The sequence below is a fragment of the Peromyscus eremicus genome, chromosome 1 (assembly GCF_949786415.1).
Source record: "Peromyscus eremicus chromosome 1, PerEre_H2_v1, whole genome shotgun sequence".
NCBI lineage: Eukaryota > Metazoa > Chordata > Mammalia > Rodentia > Cricetidae > Peromyscus > Peromyscus eremicus.
Genome location: NC_081416.1, coordinates 31,417,380 through 31,444,965, shown reverse-complemented (window position 1 = coordinate 31,444,965; position 27,586 = coordinate 31,417,380). Strand labels below are relative to the sequence as shown.

At 38.2% G+C, this 27,586-nt stretch overlaps 1 protein-coding gene across 2 annotated transcripts in view; it reads right to left on the bottom strand.

The window, feature by feature from the left end:
• The window catches only part of Prkg1 (protein kinase cGMP-dependent 1), a 1,191,370-nt gene that overhangs the window by 139,660 nt on the left and 1,024,124 nt on the right, over positions 1 to 27,586 (bottom strand). For both annotated transcript variants that reach the window (XM_059259056.1, XM_059259048.1), the window contains exon 8: positions 14,707 to 14,772. In XM_059259056.1, the coding sequence (XP_059115039.1) occupies positions 14,707 to 14,772 (66 nt within the window). The remainder of the gene's footprint in view (positions 1 to 14,706; positions 14,773 to 27,586) is intronic.

Genomic DNA, 27,586 nt, shown 5'->3' with positions numbered 1-27,586 from the left:
TACAGTCTCAGTATGAACGAATCACACTTTATTCTTTGTTATACACCTTTGACCTACCTCTTCCATTCTCTACTTGTCTTTCAAAACATCGCCCAAACAGAATCAAGCTTCCCACTTATTTTGTTGGAGCAAAGGCAACAAGCAAAATAGGGTGTAGAAGACAGAGCAGGTCTTAGAATCAGATAACCCCAGCTGGGCAGGTTACTCTGTCCAAGTCACTGAGCTCTCTAATCATGTTTCCCTTTCTTAAATGTCTTGTTTTGGTGGCATTTGTTCCCAGGGGACTGTTGTAAGGATTAACAGATAAGAGAATATTAAAATAAATCATCAGGCCAGCGAGACGCCTCTGAGAGTAAAGGTGCCTGCTGCAGGGCCTGACATCCTCCCCTGAACTCATGCTGAAGGAAGGCAACTGACTCTTCAAGCTGTTCCTTGTCCTAAATGCACAAGATGGCAGGAACACGTGTGTGGACACACATCAGAAACATCACATGTAGATACTCATACTCATGAATTAGCTTTTCTCAGCTTTTCCCTTTCTGCCGCTCTCTGCCATTTCTACCATTATCTGCCATCAATACGTTGAATCTTCTCAAGTCAGTTTTCTGGTTCCTAGGCATGTTAGACACCTGGGTCATTTCCATTTCTTTCTAGCCTGCCCTCTCTTCCCAGGTTCTCTTCTGACCTTTACTATTTACTTTTGACAGTTCAGAAGAAGGTCATCTTTATTTCGCTCCTCAATTTTCTGAAGCGTCTAAAATGTATTTATTCTTCCCTAGGATAAAGATGCAACTTTCAAACAATGCATAAATCTTCATAGCTTTAATTGTTAATAACTAAGCTCCATGCAGCAATCATAAGAGGAAAAAACTGTCAAGCGCACTCTTTTAAGGTTGTGAGATATTTCATATCTTGGGCTAACTCACAATTATTGTGTCTTTTAAAATTATTTCAACTGAAAACTTAAGCTGGCTATGGTGATAGGCTACAATACATTCCCATGCATTGTCATTGAGGGGTGAACTGTGTAATGGTTCTGTAAAATTATTTTAAAACATGCTGACCTTTAAATCAGCAATTCCCCCACTGTGTGTCCCTTCAGGGAAATACTTCTGAAGGTAAGTAAAGATGCCTAATGCACAAAACTCTTTATAAAATTAAGAATTAAAGTGACTTAAATGTCTAAGTACAGCTAAGGATGTAAGAAGACAAAGAAACTGAGTTATGCTTATAGCAAATCATCAATGTGATGTGCTAAGTCATGAAGGTTAGTGTTATTAACTCTATATGTTATGTATTTTGGGACATGACACTTGGACTTTCTGAAGCTTCATTTATTTCGAAGAGGAGACAAACAGCATTTCTTACAGGTATGCTGTGAGAAAAAATGATTTGCTTAATTAGTCCTTATCTGCATATCTACTTCTATGTGAACCTCAGTAAGTATGTAATACGCTAATGCTATTGCTGGGTGTGGATAAAGCAGGAAAAAAATCTAGGTGGAATGACCTACTTAATTAAATATACTAAAAGTTGATGAAATTTAACAATAGTTACTATTAAATGACAAGGTATTTATGCTTTTCTGAATTCCCTCCTTTTTGGTGGTTATCACATATAAAATTATAGAGCATAGAGTATATTAGAGATGTAAAAAGAGAGAGCGAGAGACATTTTGTGAAACCAGAGAAATAGGACTCATTAACTGCTCTCATTCAGGTTTCTTTCTGAATGATAATGTATTATCCATCTCCAATTCAGCTAGCAAGACAGCACCTTCCTTATCAACCACCAAATCATGATTTGCCTTTGATAGTCTGGAATCTATTCAAAATTAGTTCAATTACATGGCTGTAGAAGGGCTTGTAGATAAGATGACCATTGTATTTCATCCAGGAAGATAAGTTCTGAAAAGGCTTCTATTGTAACACTTGGTGAGGGATGAGGCATCCCTACTATTGTGGCTGATGCTAATTCCATTCATGTTCCTACACCATGTGCTTCAGATGAGTACCAACTGTGAGACATATTGAAAAGAAAACGAAAGTCTTAGATCTTTATGACCCAGCTGGGCCTATAATGACTGTCTCACCAGGGAAGTGTGCCACTAAAATAAGCAAATCTATTTAGCTCTACCAAAAATGTGCAGTGAGTATCTGGAGCAGATTTCAACTTTAATGATTTTCCCATTGTTTTTAACCTTACTGTTAGACTTCTATGTGAAAATGCTCCTGGCCTCTGCCCATCCCTGTACCTACTCCACTTCAAGACACACTAGAATTGCCTCCCCAAATAAACAGCTAGAATCACTGCTCAGGCAGGCAAATGTGATATTCCAAAGGTTACTATATTTTAAGGATTGCTGTTTAATGCTTAAATTTTTGAAAATAAAATTAATTTTTGCTTATTTTGTTATCCCTTCATATAAATAGTCCATGAGTCTCAAAGCATTGCTGAATTTTCAAACAAATCTAAAAAACACTGGACGTAAATGCAAGCCTCAGAAACACATTAAACTTTCAAGTATTCACTGGAGAAGAAACATAGTAAACTTTCAAGTATTCACTGGAAAAATGGAATTATTATTAGTATAAAACAAAATAATGACTTAAATCAAGGCAGCTTAAATTTTAAGGGATATACCATGAGCTCCAGTATCAAGTTCCATTTGTCTTCTGAATGTCAGAGAAAAACCAAAACATTTCTAGCTGGCGGTAATCACTTTATTCTGAGCATCTGATGAACCCAAACTTAGCATGTCCACAGTGGAAGCAACCATTCTCTTCTATGGCAACTGAGTTTCTCTCTCATCACTAACCTCCTACATACATCCACTGAGTCTCTGAACAAAAGACACTTCTCTCACCTGGAACATTTAAGAATCACTCAGATCTGCTTCAGACTCAAGTATAAACTTGAATCTAAAACTCTCAACCTTAAGAGACATTCCTTAGGGCTGTTGTGACTTTACCCTAACCATCTCTCACTGCTAGTTCTTCTCTGGGCTGTAACTAGTAGTATTTCTCTGCTTCCTTCCTTCAAAGACAAATACATGATACAGTAACAATGGCTCTTCTCTGGCCCCTTAGTTTTCAAAGGATATGACCAGACTCTTTAGTTTGAGACACTAGGAGATTACTTTAAAAAAAAACAAAAACGAATTTATTGGGTTTCTACTTTATGTATATGACACTTTTCCTGTGTGTATGTATGTGTGTATGAATGTATGTATGTATGCATGTATGTATGTGTGAAGGTATGTATACGCATACATATGAGTGTGTGTGTGTGTGTGTATGTGTGTGTGTGTGTGCGTGCATATGAATGTATGGTACCTGTGTTCTGTGGATATCGCTATATGTAAATAAACTCTGATTGGCCAATAGCCAGACAGGAAGTATAGGCAGGACTAACAGAGAAGAAAATTGAGGGAACAGGAAGGGAAGGGAGAGACTGCCTGGAACTGCTGCCAGGACAAGGAAGATGTAAAGTACCAGTAAGCCATGAGCCACGTGGCAAAGTAAAGATTAATAGAAATGGGCTAAATATAAGAGTAAGAGCTAGACAATGACAGGCCTGAGCTAATGGCCAAGCAGTTTAAATAATGTAAGAGTCTGTGTGTTTATTTTATAAGTGGGCTCTGGGACTGGCGGGACTTGGTGGTGGGAGCTGGAGAGAAATTCTCCAGCTACACCTGTGGAGACAAGAAAGGGGTGTCAGTCCCCTGGAATGGAGCTACAGACAGTTGTGAGTCACCATGTGGGTGCTGAGATTAGAACCCTGGTCCTCAGCAAAAAGCAGCCAGTGCTCTTAACTGTTGAGCCCTCCATCTAGCTCCTATTAGGAGATTTCTTGATAAGTTGTCCCCAATTCTTCTTCCAAAACTCAACTCTCAGCCTCTATCTGTATGATTTTTCCAGTTTCTTCTGTAAGTTCTCTATTATTACTGTATTCCACCCAATACTGCACAAAAGCCATTGAGTCTGTGTTTGTTGAAGCCCTGCCCTCATGAGCACCTGCCTTCACTTTTCCTTCCTTTATTTGTAAAACTCCTACTAATATTTACAAGAACCTAGCTTACAAGTCACTCTGTCTAAGAAGTTCCTTTGAGGCACTTCAGGCAAAACAATCTTCTGCCCTCAGTTCTTAGTGAAGAATTGTTCATCCTTGAATTGTTAGGATCACAAGTTAATATCAGACAGGAGAAGCTGCTCTTCTTCGTTGTTATGTCCCTGGGTGGCAGAGTAGGATTTGGTTTGGAATGTGTCCTGGTTCTTGATTTTTCTCTCTCCCATCTTCTATTTTTGTTCGCATTATTTTTATAAGGAGAGTCTAGCTACAGTAAGTCAGATTGGCTTTGAACTCACAATGATTCTTCTGCCTTAGCCACTCAAGTATGGAGATTATAGGCACACATCTCCATGCTCAGATTTTCTCAGCCTTTTCCCTTGTCTTTCGAAAATGTGTCTTACATTTTAAATAATTCTCCCTTGCTGACTAACAATGACATGATGTCAGCACTGGAGAAATAAAGAAAGAATGAAGCATTTTGCTTCTGCATCCTAGTGTGTGCTTGTAATCCCTCCAGTACGTGTTCTATAGTACCCAATGGCCAGTAGACTTCCCGAGGCATAGCTTTTCAATTCCCTGGGAGTAGCTTTTCCAGGAACCCTGCCGTGAGGTGTCTGGCACCATTTCTGCAGCCAAGACACAACAGCTATTTCCTAGCTGTCACTTATTGGCTGTGTTCTTCCTAGATGGGGTGGATTTTGTTGACCAGGGGATATTAGATGATTCTCAGGAACACTTTGTTCATCATTTTGGGGAATTAGTAGTATTAAGTAGATAGTACATGGATCAGGGTGTTGTTTAACATTATACAGCACAGAAGAATGCCCCTATTCCCACCTCAAAAACCATCCCCCAATACAAACCAAGTACCTGGTTCCCAGATGTCAACAGCAGTGAGTTTTAAATTTTCTAGTACTATTATCTATGTTTATGTGTATTTTGATTGCATGTATGTCCATTTGCCATATACATATGTGCAGTGCCCACAGAAGCCAGAAATGGGTGTTGTGTCCCTGGGAAGCATCATTACAGACCTTATGAGACACCATGTGGATGCTGGGAATTGACTCTAGGTTCTTTGAAAGAGCAGCCAGTGCTCTTACCCACTGAGCCATCTCTCCAGCCCTCAACAGCAGTGGGTTTTAGAAACCATACTCAGTAACAAGGTACAGTTCTTAGTCTCAGTAGGGTCAAGAGAAGAGAGGGGAGGACAGGAGAAAGGGGGGCAGATATGAGCCCTTGGGAACACTCTTTTGGGACTAGGGTTCAGTGATTGCTCCTTACCACTGCTGCTTCCACATGCTTTAGACTTCTCAGTAAACACACATTATTACTATAGTTTCTAATTGTTTACACCTTGCCCTTCATGTTCAAGTTATTATATGCTGTCTCCACTGTGATTAGACCAAGACTGATACAGGCTCATACATTCATTCACCCCAAGAGACATCTAATGAGCTCTTACTATCCTTTTTGAGACTGTTAAAAACAAGAAAACAGAAGCGAGCAAAACAAACAGATTTTGTCCTTTCCCTAAATTTGTAGAATGTAAGTCAAAATAGAAAATGGAAATGCATAATGTGGTGAGTAAAAGTAACATATCACAGTAGAAAACAATAGCAGAATATTTCTCATGAGAGGCAAAGAAAATGAGTCAGTAAGCACCTGCCGGCCTTTGAAGTAGTGAACTAAAACAACAGAATTAATGGACTTGACATGTTAATCAATTAATTCCAACTATTTAACCACATTGGTTGGGATCTGACTCGTGATGGTGTTTATCCCAATGGAATGGCATTTGAAAATGAAGTATTTTACTCACTGATACTTTCTTTCATTCTTTTTTTTTTTTTAAGAAATAGTAGAATTAACACCAGATACTTCATTCAGCCAAATTTATAAAACACCAGTGTCAGCTTCTTCTTTGTTTTGATCTTATCTGTTCATTCAGAAGTGCAACTCTTTTTAAAGGCAACTGTGTTTTCATATATATCATAACACTGGACCTAAAATTTAACACTTAATAGAGGCTCAATATTTGCTTATTCTATTATGTAAGTATATAAGTTTCCTATCTTGGTCATCTAAAGCGTTATATGATGGGGGTGAGGCAGTATTGGCACATGTCATGAGGCATGTAGCTCAGCCTTCAGCAATAAAGAACTGGAAATCTATATTCCTTCTGTGACTCAGCTCTTGTTCTTAACTAGAGGATTTGTAAGAGTGGGTTTTCAAAGTCTTTCTATTTTAAAATTCTAAGATCTACCAAAAGACATTGAAATATAAGAATGCAACTTTACCATCGTTCTTACTAATTATTATAATTAGACAGTGTGATTGAGTGGTACTCCTGGACTTGGATCCTCACCTGCAAAACAGAGTTCATCTTGAGAAGAGGTTAGAATAGGGCAGTTTTGAAGCCAAATGGCATATATGAGCCTTAGTGACAGAGAGTATTCCCCACAAACCTGAAGAAGTCAGTATCTTTCCTCCACAGAAGAAGCTTGGCCCTCTCTCCTTCTTAAACATCTTTTAGGCTATTTATGATTCACCTAATCTCTCATAAAATTTTATTTTCATTTTCTTTACTGTACCAAAAATTTTATTAGTTCATTGAGAATTTCATACAATGAGCTTTTTATTATTTTTAAATTAAAATACAATCACATCACTCCCTCCCTTCTCTCTCATCCCTCCAAGTCTTCTCATGCCCTACCTTACTCCTTCTTAAATCCATGGCCTCTTTTACTTATTGTCGTATACACACACACACACACACACACACACACACACACACACACACACACACCCTGCTGACTCATTTAGTGCTGATTGTATGTGTATAATCTCATGGCTGACTACTCAGTATTGGTATTGGATAACCAATTAAGACGTCAAATTTTTCAAACAATGATTTGTAAATAAAGATGTGCTAAGCTTTGTCACTTCACATCAAGATATTAATGACGTTGGACTCCTAACAGAGTCCATAGAATCTAGGAGACACTGCTCCTTGTGTAACGGAATAGGGCTAGAAACGGTTTATATATTTGCCTTGAAATCTCATAAATGGCAAATATACTGCTAAGGATGGCTAATGCAGGACAGGTAAGCAGTGAGCTCTGGTCCAGCTGCTGAGTTGAGTCTGGAACTCTTCAATGCACATCCTAGCCAGAGAAGCTGTTAATTTTTGCTGGAAGGACCAGCATCAGTGGAAGGTCTGTGACAAGTTTAAGGCATTAGGAAAAGCAAGCATCCTAAAGAGCTGTCCCTCCATCTTTTTTCCATGACTTTAAACCACACTGACTATTCCTGGAATAGCTTTCTTTTTTTTGGAAGTGTGCTTGTTTTGTAGTTAGATCACACTTGTTAAGGACAGGCTAGAATTCAACTCACATCATTAAACTAAATTAATACAATATCTTTCTTCTAAACTTCTGGATTTTATCTTTCCTACTTAGAATGTGTCTCTGAAAAGTGCAGTAGTCAATAACAGCTCCATAAAAAAAGAGAGAGAAAAGAAAAGACCAGGCAAATGATTGTAGCAGACAGCATTCTAACAAGGCACATTTGTTTTCTTGCAATCATCCTGCCAATATCCTCACATCACCCCAACTTTTTTTCCCCCCAAAATGAGCCAAAATAAAAATCACTTAGGTTGTAGGAAAGGCTAACGCTGGCTTTAAGTTTATCACCCTCTCAGTTAAGTAATATGGCCACAGGTGATGGGGCAGACAGAGTCTCAATAGCCCAATCATATGGACAGAGAATGGCACGCTGTACAAAGAAGAAGACAGGTGACCTAGGTGGACAGATCACCATGGTACATAATCCCTCAGGAAACTGACCTGATGTGTGTGAATGGACTGTAGTCTCCAAGTCTTTCCTCTTGTACCCCTCTGTAGCACGAATCCTAATTAGTCTTATTAATAAAAACCCAGAGTCAGATATCAGGGTGAAAGCTGAAAGATCAGAGAAGCAGAGCAGCCAGCCACTAGTTCTTACCTCTACAAAATCCTCAGCTGAAAGGGTTCTTAGCTCCTGTCTCCCCCTGCCTTATATTCCTCTCTCTGCTCAGCCATACCACTTCCTGTCTCCACCTCCCTAGCTCTGGGCTTAAAGGCATGAGATCCCAAGTGCTGGGATCAAAGGTGTGTACTACCACTGCCTGGGTCTGTTTCTCTTTTAGACTGGGTCAATCTTGTGTAGCTCAGGGTGGCCTTGAACTCATAGAGATCCATCTGCCTCTGCTTCCCAAGTTCTGGGATTACAGGTGCGTGCCCCCACTGCTTGGCCTCTATGGCCAACCAGTGGCTGGCTTTGCCCTCTGATCTTCAGGCAAGCTGTATTTGTTAGAGCATACACAAAATATCACCATATCCCTCCTCCATTCTCTGAAGGTTCCTGAAAACCTAAAATAGGTTTCTGGATTTTCACTCACTCTTTAGTCTTATCTTAATCCTTAATTAGCCTTTACCAAAATTAATGCAAAGCCTAAAGTAAAGGGCTAGAAAATGAAAGGATGGAATTAAGACACACAGAGATGAAAAACAGGTGTGTGTGTGTAGTGGGACTAGCAAAGGGATTTGATGCCTCTAGAGCAAAGGGAAGAGGATGTGGGAACATCAGCTATGATGTCAAAGCTGGAAAGATAGGCAGTCAGATGGCATTGGGGGACCAACATTGGAGGGTACAAAGATAATGAATAGGATATAAGAAAAAAAATCTCCGGGAATGCTGTTGGCAGGAACAGGTATCTAGTCATTATTTTTTCATTTGACAATGAGCATTTCTTTAAAACAAAAGTTTGACATTCATGATTGGTTACAATGATGTTCTTCTGCTTCCCCCTAGGAAAGCATAACTGCTGGCTTATGTAACATGGTACCTAGCTTGTAAATTAGTGAAGGGAGCTCCTTTTGCTGACATTCCTAATGTCTGCCATCTGTTTGCACAGAATGATGCCCTGGTGCTCCTCTAATTGGACATAAATTAGGTACCAGCAGCAATTTTGACAGGATCCCTCCATTGCTGTTAGTTCTCTTTCTCTCTGTGTTTGTATCTCTGTCTTTCTTTCTTTCTTTCTTTCTTTCTTTCTTTCTTTCTTTCTTTCTTTCTTTCTTTCTTTCTTTCTTTCTTTCTTTCTTTCTTTCTGCTATAGATTCAATGTTTTCTTGGAGACTCAAGATATCCCCTAAAAGTCATAAACCTCCCGAGTTCAAAGACTTAATTTATCTTTTTTGTATTTCTGTTTAAAAATGGACCTCTCTCAGTGAATATGTGTGTGTATGTGTGTGTGTGTGTGTGTGTGTGTGTGTGTGTGTGTGTGTGTGTGAGAGTGTGTGTGATCCCAGCACTTGGGATCTCATGCCTTTAAGCCCAGCACTAGGGAGGTGGAGACAGGAAGTGGTATGGCTGGGCAGAGAGAGGAATATAAGGCAGGGGGAGACAGGAGCTAAGAACCCTTTCAGCTGAGGATTTTGTAGAGGTAAAAATGTATGAAGTACACATTTTTTCAGAGCTTACCACTCATGTTCTGCTATGCATGATCTTTGCACATGTTAAAGTATTTGTTCTCAGTTCAATTTTATAATATAGGTAATATTATCCCATTGTCTCATTGAAAAGGAAAGTGAAAGAGTTTGAGTAGTTTTGCATATTCTCATAGAATGTTTTGGTCAATATTCAAGTGTTGGGCTCTGTTGACAATGCCTATCCATCTCTACTACACAGTGGATAAGCCTAGGGATAGGAAAAGAGAAGGATGAGGGAGAACGTGTATGTGCCATGATATTTGATGCTTCCTTAGCTCTTACAACATCAATGCGCAGAAGGGATGGAGCAAGACCACATGACAATGATCCTCAGAGTCCTGTCCAGTGTTCACGCCCATAGCTAAATTAATGTGGGCTCTATTTACTTAAAAACCCCATCAAGTTACTAAACCTCAGTGGGCTTCAGCTCCCTCTTCTGTGAAGCATGCTACCTACCTCTCAGGCAGCTGTAGCAGGAATCTTAAAAAGGTCTTATTAATAAAAACAAACCCAGAGCCAGATCAGAGAAGCAGAACAAGCCACAGCCACCTCACCTCGCCAATTCCTCAGCTGATCTTGTTTCCTCAGACTGGAAGCTTCCGAGTCCTCATCCAAATGGATCTCAGCTGCACTGCTTCTTGAAAGCCTGAAGCTTAACCAGGCTCTAGTTCCTGGTCCTCACGCCTTAAATACCTTTCTGCCATCACTTCCTGGGATTAAAGGCGTGAGTCACCATGCCTGGCTGTTTCCAGTGTGGCCTTGAACTCACAGAGATCAGATGGATTTCTACCCTGGAATGCTAGGATTAAAGGCGTGTGTGCCACCATTTTCTGACCTCTATATCTAGTGGCTGTTCTGTTTTCTGACCCCAGATAAGTTTATTAGAGTGCACAATATTTTGGGGAACACAATACGACCATAGGCAGCACCACACAGATGTGAAAATGTACGACATATAAAGGACTGCAGGGTACAAAGTGCTGTGATAGCCCAGCAGTCCCTACTCAGCTGCCACACTCTGATCCGCTCCCATTCCGGTCTTTGCCAGTTTCTCTATTTTATGCTCTAGAGACAATATGAAGGTCATATAAATTTCCGTAACTTTTTGTAGTTAAAATACAACATTCCTTCACAGACCTCCTAACCATCCCCTTTTATGTTTTGACTATTCTGAGTTGTTGTCGTTGTTTAATAATGAAGAGACATGGAGGATGTGAATTTGAAACACCTTCCTTCATTCATCTATAGTCTCCAGACTCAGCATAACCAGCTTTTCCCTTAGCGTTTCAGTTATTCCCTCTCTCTGGATATCTGCTCAAACTCACCATCAGAAGGCTTTAACACAAAGATGAGCCTCACCAGCCTTCTCTTCGTCTTCCTGTGTTTAAGCATCTGTATTTCTTAATATTTATTTTATTTCGGAATTTCTTCTTTTTTGAGACAGAGCCTCAGTGTAGCCCAGGATGACCTAGAATTCACTGTGGACCCAGGCTGGCCTACAGTCTATGACAGTCCTTCTGCTTCAGCCTCCTAAGTGGTATTATAGGCATTGGTCACAATGTCAGGTTGTATTTTAAATACTAATTTTATTAATAAATTATAATAGCATGTATTTACTGGGTACAAGGAGATGTCTTGAAATGTGTGTGCAATGCAGGAAGACTAAACCAAAGCACTAAGTGTAAACACCCTTTCACCTCTCTTTTTTTATAATACACTTAAGGTTTATTTTTACTGTTGTTTATGTATTTTTTGGATACAGGTTCTATATATTTAGTTGGAGTTTGTTTCAAACTCACTCTGTAGCATGCTGGACTGAAACTCATAGCTGCCTGCCTCAGCCTTGTATCTCACTGTTTTTCTAAGTACATAAAAAAATCAGCTGAGCATGGTGGTACACACCTTTAATCCAAGAATTCAGGAGGCAGAGGCTAGCAGATCTTCTTGAGTTTGAAGCCAGCCTGGTCTATACAGTGGGTTCTAGACCAGTCGGAGCTTCACAGTGAGGTATATCTCAAAAGCAAAACAAAACAACATTTCCAGTTGTTACTCTAAGGTGCAGCTGACCTTAAGGCCCATTCTGCCTGTTCAACTATATTCTTTGATTAACAACTCCCTATTCTTCCCTTCTCTATCCACCAGCTTCGGATAGCCATCATTTTGTCCTTTCCCTCTGACTTCTAGAATTGAGCTGAGGTGTTATTTTCTTTCTTTGCATGGCCAATTTCATTTAGCAGTCTTCCAGATTCACCTATATTGTTACAAATGGCAGGACTTCATCCCTTCAGACTGAGTAATAATTACTGCATATTCTTTATACACACACAGTAATATGTACTGTATATTCTTTTTTTTTTTTTTTTTTTTTTTGGTTTTCCGAGACAGGGTTTCTCTGTGTTGCTTTGTGCCTCTCCTGGAACTCACTTGGTAGCCCAGGCTGGCCTCGAACTCACAAAGATCCACCTGGCTTTGCCTCCCGAGTGCTGGGATTAAAGGCGTGCGCCACCACCGCCCGGCTGTACTGTATATTCTTTATACATCCATCCACTGATGGGCACTTGGGTTGTTTCCATATCTTGGTTTATTATAAATAATGCTGCAATGATTGCGAAGAGCTCATAGCCCTTTGACATACTGATTTTCAGTCCCTCTAGAAAAGTATCCAGGAGCAGGATTAGTTAATCAAATGATAGTTTATTATGGTTACACTAATCTGCATTCCTATAAACAATATGAGTTCATTTATCTGCATTCTCTATAACACTTATCATTATTCACACTTTTTTAAATTTACATTCAAAATAATATATATACTAAACTATACAATTTTTGTGTGTGTGTATGTGCATTAGTAGGGTAACATGATGTTTTAATTCTTACATACATTGCATAATATTTAATCAGTTAAATATATCCATCTCCTCAAATGTTTCCTATTTGTCTGTGGGGAAAACACTAAAAATCCTTTCTTCTAGCTTTTTGAGATGTTATGTGCAACTACCATACTGAGCGATAGTTTTTGAACTTCTTGCCATGTCTAGCTGTAATATAGTAACTTGATCTCTGAGAAGCCAGCCTGTCCTCTCCATGTGGCATAACCCTATCTTGTCCAGTTTTCTTAGAAAACTCCTGGTTGTGAATTGCTATTTCACTAACTGTTTATTTCTCTAACTCAGGATTTAATTTCTCTCTTTTCTTGAGATGTCCTCTTTCTATACTTCTCTGTCTCCTATGGTCTTCTCATTCATCTGTTTTTCTTCCTCTGTCTGAGCTTAACTGAGTTTCAACAAATTCTGATCTTTTTAATCTGTATCTCTGTCCTTTTATGGAATTCCACCCCACCTGATAACTTCAGCTGTTAGTTCTATGTAGGCAATGTTAACATGAATTGCATAGTAGTGGTAGCAAGAACTCCTGCCCACATCTATGACTTCCTGCAGAACATCTGTCTTAAGCATCCAAGATTGCACACCAATGAATTTCACTCTCAGTGGAATATCATCATGCCTCCCAGACTGATTCTCCTTCTGTATCTCATTTTCTCTCTCCTAACAATATCCTTAACTTATTTCTTAGACTTTAATTTAGTCTGATAGTCAACCCCTTGTTTTTACCTTTTTAAAACCTATTTGTTATTACACATTCCTTCTATAAATGGCCACATGATCACAAGCTGGAATTTGATTCCCAACTACATATTCCATTTTCAAACCCTCCCTCCATAATTCACTTTATACAGTCCTTTATATTAAGTCTATCATTTGGTATTATTTGTTAAAAGGAGACTATTTTGGCATTCATTATTACTAGAATTGTTGTTATAGCATCACTTGGTGTTATGGTAACCCATCCTCATCAGACCTTCACACTTAGGTCTTATAAAATGTCTTCCAACAACTTTACACAGTTTTCCTCTTGCCAGTGGAAACTGGATCACAGTTTCCTTATGAACTGCTCATTCGGATGACTCTTTGTACTGCCCTCCTGACACTTACAGATACTTTCTCACATTTGATTCTAGCACCATGCTTTGTACATGATAGAACCTCAGTAGACTGTAAGTTCAGCAAAAGCAGCAAGGACAGATCACTGCTGGTTCTGTGACCCAGAAAAGAACAACTATTTCAGAGCTACCTGTGGATGCAGCCATCTGGTGGCAGCTGTGCCATGCCTGAGCGTCTCATGATCCAGCATGAAGGGACCTCAAAAGTAGGAGTCCTGGATCAAATGGGGAACGTCTCCACCCAGAGTTCCCTGGGCTCATCCAATGCTGTCTTTCTAACTGTGCTCTCTATTCCTCAGCTGTAGTTCACTGCAGCACAATGTCTCATGCAGCTGTGCAGGTCCACTAGCATGGTTTCATAGCAGCTCTCTTTGGGCCAGGTGCTCAGCCTTCCTGAGAAACTTACTCACATACACTGCATTGAGGAAAAATCTGCTTCTTTGGTTCCATGTGGCTTGTATGCATCTGAACCATATTCTTCTAAGGGCAATAACCTGCTATTTACAGTTACCTATAATCTCAGTAAGAACTGTAAACTATAATGAAGGGAAGAAGCAAGAGTGACGGATATCACAAAACAGCCTTTCATTTCTCTAAATAGCCACTTGTCCGTGTCCAAAGCTGATACTTTTTACAAGAGTATCTTCCCTGAGACTTCTGGTGTAGGAGTGTCAGGAGAGAGAAACAGAAAAGAAACCCAAAACACACTCAAAGCAATAACAATGAGGTCTAAATAAGACACCCAAATGGCCAGCACTAGGTAAGCACCTCCTGAGTTAAAGGTACTCTGCAAATTCTTTAATTATATGTTCTTCCTAATCCTCAAAATATCCCTATGATATTGCTTTATCTTCACATTTCAAGTGAAGTCTGTGGAGCTGTAGTTCATAGTGGTTAAGTATCTTACTAAAGATTACAAAGCCAGATTGGCAGAGCTAGCCGCTTCTAAGAATAATACAAGAATAAAATATAGAACTCATCTCAAATGGAAAAGATTTTAAATGAGTATTAAAGCTCTGCAAAATGATGACTAATTCCAGAAACATGTATATTGCTGATATGAGCGTGTGCTATGCATAGAAAAAGCAATGTACTTACTCTCTGTCAATCACAAGGCAGGTGACAGCTTCTGCAGCAATCACGTTTGCCGTTCTCACATCCTCCCTGCATAAAAAATAGACACATTAGGATGGAGCAGCCTTTAAGACCAAAGGCAAGTGACTGTGGGGACACATCAAGGAACCAAAGTATATAAACTTTTTTTGATTTATGCACTTTCAGGTTTAGGCTTCATGTGAAGAGCCACTTTACACATATTATAGATCACACATTTCCTGCAGTTATAATGTAGTTTGTTACAATTATCAAATTTAAAGATTCACTTACACAAGTGGAAGAAAATTATATAAGATAGTTTCCTTTGCTCTTTTGGGGAAATTTCTGAATTGATTGCATGATGAGAAAGATGGGAATGAATAGATTAAAGCTTTTAAAGAATCTAAAGGCATACCCCTGGAAAGAATATCTAATTCATCTGTTATCAATTTGACATTGTATCTTTGAGATCAAATGACCAACTTTAAATATTTTCTCAATATAGTAACATTGCTTTTATGCAAGTAAGGTTTGGGGACTTTACGATATATAGTTATCCCTGTTTCCCAGAGCTCATGGCTCTTCAAGTATTTGATAAATATTACTCACAGTGACTTCAATATATAAATATTTTGACAACTATTACTCACAGTGACTTAAATATATAAAGACTATCTCTTCAAAAACATGCAATTTTTTAAACTATAGCAGGTGATAGGAGTCTGGTGTAGGAGTGTCAGGAGAGAGAAACAGAAAAGAAACCCAAAACACACTCAAAGCACTAACAATGAGGGTTCTAAGTAAGACAGCAAAATGGCCAGCACTAGGTAAGCACCTCCTGAGTAAAAGGTACTCTGCAAATTCTTTAATTACATGTTCTTACTAATCTCTGAGACCTTTGAAATTCTTCCCTGGTTCATCTCCAGTAATAAGAGATGGATTTGGTAAATTAACTTCACAAGTCATTTTCAGCTATCGTAAACTTAATATTATCATTGTCATAACACTAAATTACACCTGACAGTGCACCTTCTTTTCTTATGATAACATTTTTAAGCCAATATAATTAATGGCAAATATGCATGAAATACATCACAGAGGTAATTGCATAGAAAAGTATTGTGTTGATAAGTTTTCAAACCACAAAATTCAATGTTCCACCTAATCTAAGCATCTGAAGTACTGAAAATAAAGATGTTCCCAATGTATCTTTTACTATTGAAGACACACACACAGTTCTGACACAAACTCTAAATTCTGTAATTTCCCCCCATTGACCTGTCTTTTGTTATGTCCTTCATTGTTGCTATATCATCTTGTGTGGGTTACAACTGCTTAACAGAAACAGCATTTGGTATTTGATAAACCAAAACAAATATTCTTTCACTAACATTATTTTTTCCAGAAATACCCTTGTGATATTCCTCAGCATTCATTATCTGATACCGACCTGAAAATCATTTTTCTTCTTTTAAAAAATCCCCACAATGGGACTCTTGTAAAGATGTATTGAATTAATCCACTGATCTCAGAAGCAAGAGTTTCTGATATTAATTTTTCCATACAAAACTATGGCCTTCCCATTACTGGGGAGTCTAATTTTCTGTTTTTGAATTCTTAGGTGCTGCAGATTGGGTTTCTCTTACATACCTTTTCCATTTGTGACTTTTATTTTAAAGAAAAAAGGTCTTCCTTGTTGTAGATTTTATTATTTTTTAATTTTATTTTTATTTATTCTTCTCTCATACAATACATCCCGACCACAGCTTCCCCTCTTTCCTCTCATCCCAGTCTCTCTCCCACCTCCCCTCTCCACCAGATCCAACCCCCTTGTTCCTACCCCAGAAAAAGTTTTTTAAATCCACTCCCAACACAAAGTTTTCCTCTGACTGTAAAATTTTTATGATAGTCTCAGGAGCTGCCAGGGTGAGACTCTTATTACTGCTTCCTATTCTCTGCCTTCCAAAGAACATGGCCTCCTTTCAAAATTGGCAAACATATGTTCTTTCTCGTGCCCAGTCCTCATAACATGCTGTTCCCAGGCTTAAATGCTTCTCTCCAACTGGATGCCCCCCACCCTTGTTTGTCCTTTGGATCCTATTCCCAGTGCCCTTTCCTTGGGCATTCCATCCTGAATTAGCCATTGGGCTTCTTTGGGTATCTGTTCTCATTATCTTACATATCTCCACACGGAAGTGCTACCACTACTTATAACTCATATATTTATTTATGTGGCTATTCAGTTAGGGGCTTAATTTCTCTTCTGCTAAGCCACATACAGACAAGGGATGATGGCTAAATTTGCTCCCTATTTAATCCTTAATGCCCAGTATAGGAGGTACTTAGTAAGTGTGTGCTTTAAGGAGGGCATGGGTATTGCATTCCTTAACCTGGGGGTGGTAGAGATCAGATGACATCATCATTATTATCATCATCATCATCATCATCATCATCATCATCATCGTCTATGCATAGTAATGAAATGACCTCAAAGGCCAGGGGCATTGCATCCTCCTGAAACTGAAGTTTCAGATAGTTTTAAGCCACCCATGTGTTAGGGAATGGAACTGGGGACATTTGTAGCAAGTTTTAGGCCTCCCTGAAGGCTTCTCTGCTGTGGCAACAAACCGAATCAGACCAAATCAGGAAAAGTCCAGGTTTAATTGGCAAAGCGCTCCTGGGCGATTCCTTGCCCCCCAGAGAGAAGACTGGGACAAGACTGGAAGAACCACGTGTCTGTTTTCAGGGATGCCCCTTATATACCCTGTGGGGGTGGTCTTGAGCCTCTCTGGGGGAGGAGCTGTGTTTAGGAGGCTTTGAAGGGGCAGGTTTGGGGAAAGAGATGGGAAGGGGAATTGAGGTGGGTTTTCAACCAGACTCCTTCCAAACAATTTGCAAGCGCAGTATGTGGTCTTGATTGCTGACTCATTTATCCAACCCTAAATTCAGCCTTCAGAATGACAGGAACTCGCTGTTAACACAAGATCTACAAATTGTAAGCTATGTAAACTTTTGTTATTCAAATTGAATCTTAGATGGTCTTTAAATAAAAAACCCAGAGCCAGATATCATCGTGAAAGCTGAAAGATCAGAGAAGCAGAGCAAGCCACAGCCACCACCTATTACCTCACAAACTCCATGAATCCTCTGACTGAAATCCTGAATCCTCACCCAGAAGGATCTCAGCTGAATGGCCTTAGTTCCTGTTTCCTTAAGCCTTATATACCTTTCTCTGCCCTGCCATCATTTCCTGGGATTAAAGGTGTGTGTGTTTCCCAGTACTGGGATTAAAGTGTGCCACCATTGCCTGGATCTGTTTCCAGTGTGGCTTTGAACTCACAGAGATCCAGATGGATCTCTGCCTTCCGAGTGATGGGATTAAGGGTATGTGCCACCACTGTCTGGCCTCAATGTCTAATCTAATGGCTGGCTCTGTCCTCTGATCCCCAGGCAAGTTTATTAGGGTACACAATGTATCACTACAAACCTGAGCATGAAAATGAAAAGAAGCCATTCAGTGTCACTCTTACCCAGTAACAAAGTGAGAACTGCAGATGATATATTTTCAAATCCATTACTATTTTCTATCGAAGGTGATTTTTGGGTGTGAAGTAAACACAGCCAGCATAAGGGCATCATTCCCATGGGCTTCTTAAGTTGTGAATAACTTATTCTCACCATGTGTTTATGGCATCATAAGGTACTACAAATAGCTTCTTAAAACAGCAACACTACCATGGCTTTATGAAAACATCATTTAAAATCTACTCTTCCACGTCTATCTTCATCTTGACTATTTATAATGTTGCTTATTTACACTGTCTGTACTGGTGCACACCTGTACTACAGTATCCAAGCATGTGGAGGAGGATCATGAGGTCAAGGCCATCCTGGGCTGTATAGGCTACACAGTGAGATCCTTTTATCTCTGCTACCTACTGCCAAATAGAAGAAAAAAATAAAAATGGAAATTGCCTATTTAGAAATATTTCCATCTTGACTATTAAGAATCTTAAAAATAATATAAATAACTATTTAATTCTGAGTATATTTTGTGGATATAAATTTTAATGGATTAATCATAAATAGGCAATAGTTTAAGATTTTATGTTATCTAAGTTAGACTTTGAACACTGAATATGTTTTTCTGAAGCAGAATTTTTTCTGTAGACTGTAAAAATATCAAGGCTACTAAGGTATTCAATAAAATATTTTGTTACTTATGAATATAATCCAGATTTAGGTATGAATGTTGTAATGTATAAAATAGAGGGTGATCCTAATGACTCTATGTTGTCACTAGACATTTTAGCCAGCCACAGCTATTATATTTTCATACAGAATATTGACCAAGTTAGTAAGGTTGCATAGTAAACACAAGCATATGTTAAGAACTGTATAAAAAGAGTTCATATAAATATCATTTATTGAATATAGCAAATGGCAGTTATTCTGTCTCAGATGAGTACATGAAAATACAAGCTACATAATATTTCAGCAGTCGGAGCCAACTCTTGAGTTGCACTCCTGGTATTTGAACACAGATTGACTGTTCTCTGAATCAAATTCTTTCCACAAATCCACATTCTCATATACTTTGTCAGAGTTAAATTTTATAATAATTATACATGCATTAAAACACAGAATAACTTTTGAGCAGTGGTCATAATATCCACCATACAAATTACATTTGTTAATGAAGCCAGCACCAAAATATTTTGGTGTCTAGCCACAAAATAAATCTGATAGACATTTAACTCTTAAATTATAGAATTCCCATTCATGGACATGTCCTAACCTGCTACGCAGCTTTATGATGATGTCATGTAATACTAGGCAGTTATTGAATGTCAAGTTCATTTGACCCCAAATCGTGCTGGCATCACAGCACCCTTCAGGTAATACTGCCCCTCTAGTCAGATGTCCAAAAATGCTCTGAGGCCCTGCTTCTTTGAGGAATAAAACACTGCTTGACTTGGCTTTGACATATGTTAATCTTCCACTTTGGCGGGCATGCTTCTAATGAAAGGGCATTACTGAGAAAAGCTGCCAATACTGGGATTACTGCATATATTTGTTTCTGTTGTGGGTCCAAAGACTGTAGTAAAGATAAATATAATCTGAATTTTGGTTTAATGTTACAAGTACATATAATAGAGGAGGATCCTAATGACTTTATGTTGTCACTAAGCCATCCACACTTGTTATATTTTTATGGAGAATATTGACCGAGCTAGAAAGGTTGCATACAATACTGGCTTAGACATGGAAAAAAGAAAAACACGGAAGGAGACAGTTCTTACTTGTTGGTGTATATTTAGTAGTTTCTACGTTTTTTTTTGAGATTATACATGAGAATATTTAACTGTAAGGCAATGCCCACACTAAATACACATTGCCCTGATTGCTTAACACATGAATCTTGCTACTTTATATTAAATAAAACTTGTCATATACATAACAATCCAGACACAACATGCTCACAGTCTTTAAAAGCAAAATCTTACGTTCATACAGTTCTGTGCCTGCACATTAGTTAATTTCAGCATTACCAATAATAATAGTGATTAAAAATTGGACCATTGCAAAACTAGTCAATTACCAAGTATTTCCAAAAGCATATTATCAATTTAAAAAATTAAAAGCAAAGCTTCATGGTTTAGTAGTAGTCGCTTTTAAAACAGTTTGTGAGGTGTTAGAAACTCTTTCAGTGAAATTACAGAGCTTGGAAAAGATCACCAAATATCTACGAATACAGTGTTATGTGCACTGACTCTGACGTTCTTTGGACTTCATCACTGGAATCTTCATCATCGCTGTATCCCAAGGTAGAGTCACTGTCAGTGTCTGAGTAATCCATAACAAGGCTTTACACGAACTCTTCTTCTTCTGAAGCAATTGTCCTGTGTTTCGTGGCTACTAGAGAGCTCTGTGGTTCAGGGATGTCTCAAGGGAACAAGCACAGAGGTAGGAAGCCAAGGCAGAGCAGAGTTCATGCAGGGCAGCTGTCAGAGCAGGGATCTCCCTTTGCAGCCCTGGGGCAGCGTGACTACTGTCGGCAGAGTACTACCACTCTTCTAGTGCCAGCCTTCATGAAAACTGACACTCCTCCAATTGCCTGTGAGCTTACAGCAATACATGGGGCTTAGCCCTTCATTCTCTGTCATGTGCAACCGGTTAATGTCCCAGTTAAATTACATTCATGCAGGAGGAAGCAAATCATTTTTATAGTAAAATTCAAAAGGAAACCTTAACACAACAAGTAGGACAATCAAAATAAGAATCAAAGGAACACATAAAGGAAATTACAGTATTATAGCAGTGAATTAATCATGAAAAATTGTATAGTTTGTGATGAAGCTGACTGCTGTTTGAAAACAGGACTCCTAAGCAGCTTTGTGGTTGTTTTGTCTTGCTTTCTGAATTAGATCACTCTCATTTCCACTTCCAATTCAATCACAAAACTATTCCAAAATGATTGATACCTCAATTCTAATAAAATTGATATACTACATGTAGAATTGATCAGTGAATAAAGAAATTATACACCTTACAATCCTGCTTGGCACAGAATAATCAATGAGCCTCAGTCAATACATTTTGACAAAGGTTTGGTCACAAAACAAACAGTTGAGAAAGAATAGTCTCTTCCATAAATGATACTAGGAAATTGGATATCCACCTTTCCTAGGATTCTTTTAGAAACATAGGTGACTTTGTGTAGAAGAGAAGGAAACACTACTTGAGATACCCAGGTAGACAAGTGTCCTGTGCTGTATCCAGGGTCTCTGTATCTCTGTCTCTGCTGTGTTTTACTTTTGCAAATCTGCTCTTTATTCCTTTTTCTCACCACATACAAAAATCAATTAAAAGTTGATTAAAGACTTAAATGTATGACTTTAAACTTTGAAACAACCAAAAGAAAATACAGCAGAAGTACTATTTGATATTACTATGAGCAATAAGTTTTAGATATGATTTCAAAAGCATGAACAACAAAAATAAACAACAAAAGCCTTGAATAATCAAAGCAAACAGTCATCAGTATGCATAGGTAACATAACCACGGGGGTTGGGGGGATAATTGCATTTTATACATCTGACAAGTGGCTAATGTCTGGAACCTAGAAGGAACTCCAGCAAATCAATGACCAAAATTTCCTAATAATTAAATTGAAAAAATGGCCAAAAAACCAAAATGAACATTTCTTTAAAAACAGAAATTCCTAACAAGAATGTGGAAAAAAAATTCAGTGTCACTAATCATCAAGGAAAAGAAAATTATAACCTAGCAAATACCTCATCCCAGTTAGACTGGCTACTGTCAGTAAGAAAAGTAAAGCAACTGGGTGAAGATGGTATAAAGAAGATGTCATACGTTGTCAGAAACGCACTTTAGAGGATGTCATTATGCAAATCAGTTGTGGATATTTCTTTTAAAAAATTACAAATATAACACGATCCATCTATCCCATCAATTGTTCCAAAGAAAAGGAAATTAGTATATCAAAAATAAACCTCAAAAATTACTAAAAACAAATGATTCCAGATTGATTATACAACTACAAAGTGGGCATCATGTAGGTCTTAGAGATGAATTAGTACAAGTCTTATGTCCTTAAGAAACTTTTATTCATAAAATACAGGGAGAAGTTTAGTTTAAGGAATCAAAATTTGATTAAAAAAAGGGGGGGGGGACTAAATTTCCTAATAGCTATCTGCCCTAATAACTAATATGCTAACCTGACTACAATACATTCTAAACGGTAGATGTAGCTAGGCATGGCGGTGTACACTTGTAACTTCAGCACTCAAGAAGCTGAGAGAGGAGAGGAGCATCAGTGTAAAGCCTGAGACAAGTTCTCTCTCTCTCTCTCTCTCTCTCTCTCTCTCTCTCTCTCTCTCTCTCTCACACACACACACACACACACACACACACACACACACACACACATTTATAAGGGCTTGTATGTATAACATTTACTAGATCCTTCATGTTTCTGGTACTATTCTGATGACTTCACATGCAATATTTCAAGGAAGGCAAATATAAATTAACAGTAACTATGACCTAGGATCAGTATTTGAACACAGGCAGGTTGACTACAGACCTGCACTCTTTATTTGGATATCATAATTTATATGTAGTACCAGCAACGAGGACCCACAAAACATTAGAGTCTTAGTAAAACTTGTCTTAGTTTAAACAACAACAACAAAAAAATAGGAATTCCAGGTAAAACAGCATACTCCCAGTAGTCAGGAGACAGAGGCATGTGAATCTCTGTAAGTTCAAGGCCAACCTGGTCTATATAGCAAGTTCCTAGCCAGGGTTACACAGTAAGAGCCTGTCTCAAAAAAAGAAAGGAAGGAAGGAAATAAGGAAGGAAAGAAGGAAGGAAGGAAGGAAGGAAGGAAGGAAGGAAGGAAGGAAGGAAAGAATGTGCAAATAGTGATGATAAAAGTTGACAAATCCAACAATGGCTTGTTTTTTAAGAGAATCAGAAATTCCTTCTTCTCTGCCTCTAAGACATTTAGTTTGCTTGCTAGCCTTCCTCCTTGCCTCAGACAGAGTTGAAAGACCTGGAACAGAAGGAGAGTTATCTCTGAGGTCTATCCCTCCTTAGAATGTAGACTTGGCAAAGGGTTGTTTTTATTTTTAGATGTTAAATCATGGCAAAATGCTACAGCAGAGACCTTTCCTAGGATCCTTTTAGAAACATAGGTGACTTTGTGTAGAAGAGAAGGAAATGCTACTTGAGATGCCCAGGTAGACAAGTGTCCTGTGCTGTATCCAGGGTCTCTGTATCTCTGTCTTTGCTGTGTTTTACGTTTGCAAATCTGCTCTTTATTTATAGTAGTCAAGGTATGGAAACAACCAACATGATCATCAATTGATGAATGGATTAAGAAAATGTGGTACATCTATGCACAAGGAATTTTATTGAACCATAAAAGTGAACTTATGGTATTTGTGACAACATAGATAAATTTAAAATATTGTGTTGCTATAAATAAGCCAGCCACAGAAGGACAAATACCTTGTGATATCTCTCATATATAGGATCTAAGAAAGTTAATCCCCTGAAATTAAAGAGTGGAATTGTAGTTACCAGAGACTTGAGCTGGTAGTTTGAATGAGAATAGTCCTCCCAGGCTCATCATATGTTTGAATGGTTGGTCCCCAGTTAGTGGAACTGTTTGGGAAGGATTAGGAAGTATGACCATATTGGAGGAGGTATGTCATTAGGGGAGGGTTTTGAGGTTTCAAAAGATCATACCAGACCCAGAGTCTCTCTTTCTAATTGATGGTGGATCAGGATGGAAGCTCTCAGCCCCAAGCCTGCATGCCTGCTACCATACTCCTGGCCAGGACAATGTGGACTAACCTCTAAAACTGTAAACAAGCCCCCAGGTAAATGCTCCCTTTTATAGGAGTTGCCTTGGTCATGGTGTCTCTTGACAGCAATAGAACAGTGACTAAGATACCGGGAAAATAATAGGAGGTAATAGGGAAAGCTTGGTCATCAGAAAAAAATGTTCCATTGAACAGGAAGATTAGGTTCTGGTGCTGCTTAGAGAAGATGCCCTACCACATTAGGGTGTCCATAGCTAACAGTAATATATATTTCAAATAGCTGAAGGAGAAGATTTGTATAATTTTTACAAGGAATACATAATAAATGTTTGAGGATATAGAAATGTTAATTACCTTGGTTTGATAATTACATAACATATGTGTGTGGAAGCATCTCATTATACCCCATAAATATCTGCAATTATTGTGTCAATAAATATAAAAAAATTATACAGCCAGAAAAGTGTTCTCATAAGTTAACTTCAAAGTTTATTTTTACATGTGTAGATGTATCCATTCATTGTGTTAGTTCACTTCCTGAGACAATGCATATACATTTGGAACTATATGGAAAGGTACAGTGAATATAAGAGAGACATGAAGTTGGAAAAATTCAGTTTTTACATTCCTTCACATAATACTTTTCTTAGGTTGATAACATAATGAAACTTTACATAGAAACTTCACATTGTACAGTTTACTTCAATGACAATGAAGACATACATTTACTGAATTGAACTACATGAAATTACTTTTTGCAGGTTAAAAATGGCTGAATACCAGTAAGTTCATATGGTTCAATTTAATACATGGAGTTAGTGAAAGTGAGGAAAGGAATGGATATGTATTGCTATTTTCTGTTGTGCTCCCGATGTAACCTCAGCTGAACTAAGATTCAACACTAACCCATATTTCTTTCATATCTATAGCCAAATGATTTCATTCTCCTGGATGCTAAGACATGATTGATGGCTTTTGCTACCTCTCTGTAGCCATTTCGGATGATTTGCTTCACATTCCATTATAGCTAGCATTAGAATTAATAAATACTATGCATGGGTGGATAATTCTGTTCCCAGAAGACATGAGTTATTATCAAGGGGAAATCCCAGGTACGGGACATCTCTTGAGGAGATATTGGCCAGAAAATCTTCAAAAGTCTCTCGAAGCTATAGAGGTTATTGACATTGTTGTTGGTAAGACCAACAGAATGGTAAAACCAAGTTGCTAAAGACACCACACACCTTGGTTGCTGAATACAGAAAAACCGTGTGGGAAGCTGCTAGTTTTTACTGTTGGACATTGCTATCCAAGCAGGTAGGGGATAAGAGGTAACAACAATATTCTACAACTTTAGAGTCTACATGCTATGAAACCAACTAACTAGGCAGGAGGTTACTGCTGTGACAGTGGCTGACTGTTATGACAATAACCAAATGGTCTCATTCTTGTTTTTGTTTTGAAATTAAAATATATCATTTGTTCCCTTTCCTGTCCTCTATCCAACCCCTCCAATGTTACCTCCTCGCTCTTTCTCAAATTCATGGTTTACCTTTCTTTAATTGTATATATGTTCTAATCACATAAATGCAACATACTCTTATATTTTTGGTTGTGAGCCTAGCCTTTAACGGCTGAGCCATCTCTCCAGCCCAAATGCAACATACTCAGTCCATATGTTACGTGTATGTACTTGGTTTCAAGGGCTGACTATCAAGCATTGGGTAACCAGGCTGGGAATTAAATAGGCCTCTTTTATGGGAGAGTAATACCTAACAATTTAAAATAAATTTAAACTGAAAATAATCTTTTTGAGTAAATGTTCCTCAAATATCACCTATTATGACTTAATTGGATAAAACAGTAACTCTTTAAACAAAAAAATTAAGTGATTCTATAATTTAGTTCATCCAATACAGAATAATTTCAGCTGAATCAAAGATTAACTTTGAATCGAAGACAAACAGAAGCAAGTGAACTGATAAATAATTGAAATGAATATCCAATTAAAATAAGTTACATGTGCCAAGTCACTACATAAAATCAAACTCCAAAAAGTATTTGACTCACATAACATATCAGCCTCTATCAAGAATTTTGATATATCAGGCTTGCCACATCTCTCCAGCACTTGTTACATAGAAGAAAAACACTGACCTGATCTTAAAATATTGAATGCTATCCATTCAGATACGTGTGCATGGAAATGTCCCTAAAATATTTTCAGCTTAATTTTCTAACTATCCTAAAGATAATTTGTTCAATGTGTCAAGCATGTCTACAGACTGATTAAAAAATACATAATGAAAAACACCCACTTAAATATTTAAGAAAAAATATAAACATAAGTTTCTAAGGAGTCCAGAAGAAGGTGCTGGATCTCTTTGGAGCTGGAATTTCATGCAGTTGTGAGCCACCTGATGTGGGTGCTGGGATCGGGTCCTCTACAAAAGCAGTATGCACTCTCAAAAACCGTGGTTGTGAGCTGCAGATGTGGGTGCTGGGAACAAACCTAACTGGGGTCCTCTGCAAGAGCAGAAAGCATTTGTAGCCACTGAGTCATCTCTACATTCTAGAAGTAACTTCTGAGTGCGAAGACTGCTGAAATCTTTCCCAGCTGCCAAAGGCTTTTAGTGTTAGGATTGTAGTTATCAGCACCTATCTTTCACAGGGCTACCCCTTCAACCATCACACTGCAATCACTCACAACTATCACAGGCAGAGCTCATTTATGCCACTGTAGCCTGATCACATGGAGACACCAGACTGGCAGCTAGAGCAAGTAGGAGACTTGCCACAGTATCCTGCAGTGTCCCTTACAGGGTTGCCATACGCCCTCTTTTCGTTAGCAGCAATCATAGGAACTAGATGACACACTAAGGAAGGCATTTTTCAGCAAGGGCATCTTCTTCCTAGCACCCTAAGCAACTGTGATAGTGCCAATTTGAATCTCTTAAGGGGTTAGATGACAATTATATACAGATATAAGCAAACATTTGAGAGAGACTCAAGTCTGTATACAATAATTAGCAGTTATATTTAGTAGTGGTTTAGGGTTTTATTAGTATTTCCACTAGAAATTGACAAATAGATCTTTTATTTATAATTATCATTTATTCATTTATCATAACAACATTATATTGTTCATTTAATCACATATGATGCACTGACCACAGACAGTAACCCAAGTCTTTTCACAAAGAGAATGGGACACAGTAGTCAGAAGGATAGACTCAAGAGTTACTCATCCAGGTTCAAATGCAGAAATACCATTGATTAGCAATGTGATCTGTAGTCAGATACTTAAGTTCTCTACTTGTCAATGCTTTTGTTTACAAAATGGGAAGACAGTAGTCTTTAGTAGAGCAGCTATATGAAGAACAGTTGAGTAAGTACATAAAAAGAAACTAGACCCACTGTCTAACATACTGAAGTACTCAATAAACATTAGTCAGTATTATTATTCCATTATTATCATAGAATATCTAAACACACTAAATTCACTCAGTCTTATTTTTGTTACAC